Source organism: Anarrhichthys ocellatus, unplaced genomic scaffold (genome assembly GCF_004355925.1).
Source record: "Anarrhichthys ocellatus isolate YVR2014 unplaced genomic scaffold, GSC_Weel_1.0 scaffold21, whole genome shotgun sequence".
Taxonomy (NCBI): domain Eukaryota; kingdom Metazoa; phylum Chordata; class Actinopteri; order Perciformes; family Anarhichadidae; genus Anarrhichthys; species Anarrhichthys ocellatus.
In genome coordinates, this window is record NW_022280051.1 from 6,233,657 (window position 1) to 6,240,666 (window position 7,010).

General features: G+C 40.2%; 1 protein-coding gene across 2 annotated transcripts in view; it reads left to right on the forward strand.

Moving 5' to 3' along the window:
* upf2 (UPF2 regulator of nonsense mediated mRNA decay) overlaps nt 1–6,334 on the forward strand; it is a 16,023-nt gene extending 9,689 nt beyond the window's left edge. Inside the window, exons 19-21 of one of the 2 annotated variants that reach the window (XM_031859155.1) lie at nt 888–1,029; nt 1,208–1,328; nt 4,311–6,334. In XM_031859155.1, the coding sequence (XP_031715015.1) occupies nt 888–1,029; nt 1,208–1,328; nt 4,311–4,320 (273 nt within the window). In that variant the 3' untranslated portion in view covers nt 4,321–6,334. The remainder of the gene's footprint in view (nt 1–887; nt 1,030–1,207; nt 1,329–4,310) is intronic. The other variant, XM_031859156.1, reaches the window with a different exon arrangement.
* Nucleotides 6,335–7,010: the final 676 nt, after the last annotated feature.

The following is a 7,010-nucleotide window of genomic DNA, read 5'->3' on the forward strand; positions in this document are numbered from 1 at the left end:
AGTCAAACAGACCATAAAGCAGGGGATGCTTTTGGGCGGGGCTACACGGTGATTGACAGGTCTCTACCAGAGTCCTTCTTTCTTTATCTGTAGTCACAAGGATCAGGAGCTGTAATACAGTTTGTAAATGACAGTGATACACGTTCACCGCCTCCTACAGAAACTTCTCACACACACAGTCTAGGAATAATATTGACTCTGGACTTGTAGCTGTATATATATATATATATATATATATCTATATATATGTATATATATAGATATATGTGTGTGTGTGTGTGTTTAGTCACGCTGCAGTGGTGGAATGTGTGGTTTGAGGGCAGAGACTGGTTCTTGTACTGCAGCAGGGTGTGTCCGGCTCGAAGGGTTTAATAAAGCGTTCGGTCCGCTTCACTCTCTGTTTTAAAGGACAGCGGCCAGAAACACACACACAAATAAAATAAAGATAAAATGTAAAACGTTTGGAGCGAACACAGAACATCTTTGTAGGACGTGTGGACGAGGAAATGACTTCTCTCTCTGTGTGTGTGTGTGGGTGTGTGTGTGTGTGTGTGTGTGTGTGTGTGGGGCAGAGATTTAGATGAGAGGATTGAAACCACTCTCATGTCTGTGCGGTGAATACGAAGCTGCAGCCTGTTAGCTTAGCTTAGCATAAAGACTGGAAACGGAGGGAAATAGCTAGCCTGGCTCTGGCCAAAGCTAACTGGCGGTCGGAAGGACGTTTGGGGATTTTGGGCTGTGAAACAAAACCAGGGACTGTACCTTTAACTCTCAGCTCACGTCAGCTTTCAAAGAAAATCAGCTAAACCCCAAAAACTAGCAGTCTAGTTCCAGATCTTGTGTATCTCATACCAGTGTGTGTGTGTGTGTGTGTTTCTGACTGACAGTATAAGATCCTGAACGTGCCGCTGTCGTCCCACCTGGCGGCGAACCACTTCAACCAGCAGCAGGCCGAGCAAGAGGAGCGCATGAAGATGAAGAAGCTCACTCTGGACATCAACGAGAGGCAGGAGCAGGAGGACTACCAGGGTACGAGCTCAGGGTTTCAAAATTACAGATTTCTCAGGTTTGAAGATAGTTGGAAACATTTGGGATAATGTTAGTTCACAGCTCATTTGCATACAAAACATAGGTTTTGTTGTTTTCAGATATTTAAAAGCAGAAAAGTGACACATGATTATTAATAAATCTCCTCTGTGTGTTGCAGAGATGATGCAGTCCCTCGCTCAGCGTCCGGCTCCGGCCAACACCAACCGGGAGCGCCGGCCTCGCTACCAGCACCCGAAAGGTGCTCCCAACGCCGACCTCATCTTCAAGACCGGAGGAAGGTGAGACGCGTTCACTGAAGCGGCCGGCCCGGCGCTCAAAAAAAACAAACAAACAAACAAACAAACAAAACAACCACCTTCCCCAAACAAACAAACAAAGCGCAGAATGTGTCGGATGGCGATGTGAGGAGTAGCTGCTCGTTATCTCAGGTTTGTTGTGACTCTTTGAACGGAGCGAAGTGAGACAGGCAGGAGAGGCGAGACAGGACAGACGAGCAGGAGACAGACGCGTCACGGCTTCAGCCCCAAGTTAATAGAAAACAAACAAACGGAGAAAGGATTATTGTTGAGGACTTCCTGTTTATATTTGCACTTTTAACTGATTCTGATTTTCAGTTTTCTTTTCTGTTTTGTTTGTTTTTTAAAGCTCTGGATATATTTGGAAAATAAAGATAACTTGAAGTTTATACTTTAACATCAAACAGCACCTTGTGTGTCTTTCTTGCTTCTGTAAAGTGGAACGACGACACAGCATGAACGTTTTGTTTTCTCTCGAGGGATATGATGTTTACGTACCGAGGTGCTTTTATTTTGGTGAGGAGGTTTTTAAAAATTGTTTTTTTTTAGATATTTGAAGATGATAAAAGGGAGGACAGAGACAGGAAAAGGTGTTTACAGGTGGAGCGGAGGGTGAAATGTGTGATTTGGCTTCAGTAACAGTAATAAAACGTTTATAACAAGTATTGTGTGTGTAACAAAGCCTGATATCTCTTCTTCCTCTGAGCCACAGAGCTCCATTAAAAACACATCAATGAGAGACACTGTTGTTCCTTCATCACCATCAACGCACCCCAGTTAGTCTTCATCCGCCTCTGAAAATAGTCCATTAAAAACTACAGTCGGCAGCAAGAAATGCCACTAAATGAACTACGTTTGTGTTTTTAAAGATTCATGTGTTTGTTTTGGTCTTTTCTTTAAACTTCATCGCTACAGCAGCATGTTTCATCATCAGCTTCATCTGCTGCTGCAGACTTCTACTAAAAGCACTTTGGTATGAAAACCAAAACAATACCTACGGAAGCCCAGAGAGGGAAATAAGAAAAACAATTCTCGTGACCCAAATAGTTTTCGCACCTGTTCTTAAGTCATAAACACGAGAGATAAAACTCATATCACACTCAGAAAATAGATTTTTTTTTTTTCTCATTTGACCTCTCAGGGCTTCCGTACTTACATGATACTCATTGAAAACACCAAATGCGTGTTTGCAGCTGAGACACATTATATACTGTGTATATTATACATTACGATATAGATCATGTATGTATGTTTTCACACATTTATCAATAAACACAGTAAAAGAAACTAAAAGCAAGTACTTCAAATGTCAAGAAACATGAATATAGAGCACACAAAAATACTGAAATACTACAAATATGTGTAATACATCTGTTTTTAAAAAGAAAGCACCGTCTCTTTAATTCCTCAGCATGTATTAGATCATTTTAGGTAATGCTGCAGATCAATTTTTAGGGCAATATTAGATTTGTTTTGTCTGATTTAAGTAGAGTCAAGTCCATTTATTGACACGAAATCTGGATATTTTTGTTTTGTCATTGTCCTCATTGTTTGATATTGTGGTTGTATGAGTTAATTCATATTTTTCGACACATTTTGTAATTGGTATTTTGTGAGTATGTTAATGAACATCAGTATAAAAATACAAAATGTAAACATGTCAGTGGTATTTATGCCTGTAGTCCAGAGGCAGGTAACAAAAACGTAAACATTACAAGTGACAATGTACAGATACAAATACACAAAAAGAAAACACAAAATACTTTGTGTCAATGTAACGTCAATAATAAAGGTGAACAGAAGGAAAAGGGATTTGTCAGGTTTTTAATTCACTGGATTATTTACTGGGTTTACGTATGTGTTCTAACTTGTTGTCATAGTTATATTGTTTCAGCCTCGTGTCTCATAATCATTTCTCATCAATGGCGACGAGCTCTTGCACAAGCACCGCTAATTTGCATTATAACTAGGAAAAGTGTGTTTTTCTTTCAGCCATTTGAACTAAGTACCCGTTTCCTTATTTCATACAGAAATAGAACGCTCTGTTTATTTAACAAACATTGCTCTCATGTAGACAAACGCACCCAAAGAGAGGCGAAGTCCCGCCCCTTCCTGTGTCCCCCATGGGACCTTTTTTCGGGAAAAATATGTACGGTGAGAGACAAATAAATTAGTTTATTCCGTTTTAATTGTGCCCTAAATTACACATATGATGTTTGTCAATTTAAAAGATAAATTTGCAAGTCAGGAAAGTTGCTTTTTGTCGTACTGTTGTTTAGTTTTGTGTGAAACTACATCTCAATGAACTACAACCTCTCGTCTCGTACAACCTATGTTACCTCGCTAGCTATCTAGCTATCCTAGCTAACTTAGCTAACTTAGCTATGTAATGTTATGTCACCCGATGTGTTTTATCCAGCGACTCTTTTTTTTAGCCGGGAAGAGAAAGTACGAGCAAGACCCGTCCTCTCCCGTGTTTATAGAAAAAAATAATTCTATTTTTTAAATTTTTTATTTTTATTTTTTTCTGACGGAATGATTTTTTCCAAGTGTTTGTTGTTGTAATACTCATTTCGGCCACAAGAGGCTGTGAAAACACAGAAGAGAAAATAATTTATATCAGCCTCAGGGCTTCCGTACTTTTCCCGATGCTCAGTATAAACTCACTGAAACAAAGAGATTAACCCGTTGTTGTTGTGAGTACGTCCTGGTATGAAACGTCACGTGTGTTGTCTTTTTAACTACGTATGTTTACAGCCTCATACTTGACGTGAAAAAAAGATCTTTTAAATTGACAAACATCATCATGTGAAATGATTTGTCTCTTACTGTCACGAGATAAAGTCCCATGGTGGTCCACAGGAAGGGGCGGGACTTCTTCGTCCCTTCAGGAATTTGTTGGACAGACAGACTGTCCCCCTGTTGCTCATCACGTCTACAGTAAATGTCTGCTCTGTCCTCCAGGAGACGCTGATTGGAGTCTGGGTCCGGGCTGATCGAGCGAGCAAGAGAGCGAATGAACAAGCAAGAAAGAGAGAGAGAGAAAGAAATATCGGAGGGGAAGCCGGTCTAAACAGGGAACGAGTCCTCCAGATGCCCCCCCCCTACTCCTTTCCTTCCCCCTGAACCCGGGACAGACCAAAACCCTGAACCGGATCACACACTTCTTACCCGACGAGGAGAGACTAAACCAAAAGGGTCAGAAGTCCCGTGGGGGGTGATGGTGGAGGTCAAGACAGATGGCTCTCTTTTCTTTTTTTGTCTGTTGCCTGAGATGACAAAAAAACTACAACAACTGTCTGGATCAGAACTACAAAGATGACTGAACACGTGAGCGGGATGGACGGCGATGGGCGGGACAGAAAGTCGGAAAACGGAGTCGCCTCCCGCCGCCAGGTGGAAAAAACAACAAAAAGTGACTCATATTTAGGAGTTTAAAAAACCTGCGAGTGGATAGAAAGTTTACACGAGACTAGAGAGGGACGTTTTCTTTTTCTGTTGTTGTTTTGCAACTTTTAAAGTGAAAACGTGGGAACACTGTCGACGGAGACGGAGGGCAGTGAGGTTTTAACACCGGTCACGTGTTAGTACACAAAGTATGTGTTTGAAATGTGGCCGATGGTGCGAGACTGTAGTGTCGATTCAGAGTGTCGTTTTCTGGTTATAATGAAAATATTAATTATATCGTTATAATTTGGTAACACTTTGTGTTTCAGGTCGGTACATTTCTTGACAGAACGACATCGTTTGGCGCCAATAGACGATGTTCTGAGGCAGCTGTTTGAGCCATTAGTCAAAAGTACTCCGGGACTACTTTGATGATTGATTAATCATTTCTTAAAGGGACAGTACACCCTAAAATCAAAACCACAGGAACTTTTTTTCTTTCTACGGAACTACATTCACCGACCGTATATCACCGGGCAGAAGGAAGCTCAGTGACCCGGTTGGTGGATGTAGTTCGGTAGAGAGAAAATAGTCCCAACATGAAAAAACATGATTTCTGAAAAGGTGAACTGTCTCTTTAAATCATTATTTCTAAAGAAACATTCCAAACTTCTGTAGTTTCTCCAGGTGATTAATTCTGTTTATATTATTATACGTTTAATATTTTGGAGGTTTCGGGCAGTTGTAATTGTTTTTTTGTTTTTTTATAGTTTATAAACCAAATAATTAATTGAGAAAATAATCGGCAGATTAATTCAAAAATTAAAAACGATCATTAGTTACCGCCTGAGTAGAAAACATTTTTATTTATATTTATCACTAAATCAAATACTTGTTTCCAGGATCTTGCCTTTAAATAGACATTTACTCAAAATTATGGGAAATGATGAAACCCGTAAAATAAAGAGTTACCGACTATTTCTTTTGATAAATGCTTAAAGAAGTAATTTTGACATATACCTGCAGTTAATTGTCAGATACAGCGGCCTACCATCCAGTGCGGTGGTTCGGGAAACATGCTACTAACCGGAGGAGCTCATGTCCTGTACTGTGAATATGTGAAGCTACAGCTGGTTAGCGTAGCTTAGCACAAAGACTGTAAACAGGGGGGAACAGTTAGCCCAGCTTGAACTCAAAGAAAAACAACAGCGACAGAATCTCAAACCATCGGACACTTCTATCCTTCTAGATGTTTTATTTTTGTTCTCTTCTCAGATTTAGGAGCATCTAAAGAGTTAGATTTGACAATATTCAGCTTGCTTTGATTTGTGAAGTGTAACGTGGTAAAAGAAGCTCTTTTCTTCAGTGGATAACCGTGTGCCTGACGACATCATCATAGATTCATTTGATCTGATAGATGGATAAATATACTCTGCTGCATGGCTCTTTATGTCATTTGTAGTGAAAAGCGTCCAGCGGCGGCTCCGGTTTAGTTCAATCTGTGTCTAGATTCCTGCAGAGATAAAAGAAGTAGCTTCCTGTGGCTTTGTGTCTGAGCTCATGACAGAACTATCTCAATAAATGTATGAAGATAACCGCTGTGTTCCCAGGTCTGTGGATGAGGTCGTGTTATTCACGTGTTTTGAGAGGGTGCGCCTTGTTTGTTCGAGGTCTTAATTACGAGGCGAGCAAACATAAATGTGTCCTCATTTTCTGCTCCTCTAAACACTGCGTATGTACAGCGCTGCTGAATTAATGCTGGACACAACACGCCTGTACCCAAATACCTTTTAAAGGTACAAATATAGACATTGAAACAGGTTTTTCTTGCTGTAATCATTCCTGTTCAAAGTATTTAAAGTAAATATGAAGCTCCAGCAGACGAACCAGGTGAGTATCACCCGACGTTTGTGTTTTTAGAACAAAAAAAAGTGAATCTTTCCTTGAAGTGACGCTGACACAATGCAGTTTTTTCTAAGATTTTCCCAGAATGCAACCTGTTCATCTGTGTTAGAAGTGTATGATTGAACTGCTCTGATACTTTAAAAACACAGTTTTATACCCAAATAGACGAATAAATGAACCAACTCAAGCGTATTACGCTCGAAACATTTCGATTTTATTTTCCATTTATGCTCTCTTCAAAGCCACCGGACTCCATTGACAAAAAAGACAATTTTACCTGCCAGGAAATGGAAGTTAGTCAGACTTTGGTAACCCTTTAAAACAGCAAAGTCACACAATAACGAAACTAACTAACGGATGGAGGCAGCGATA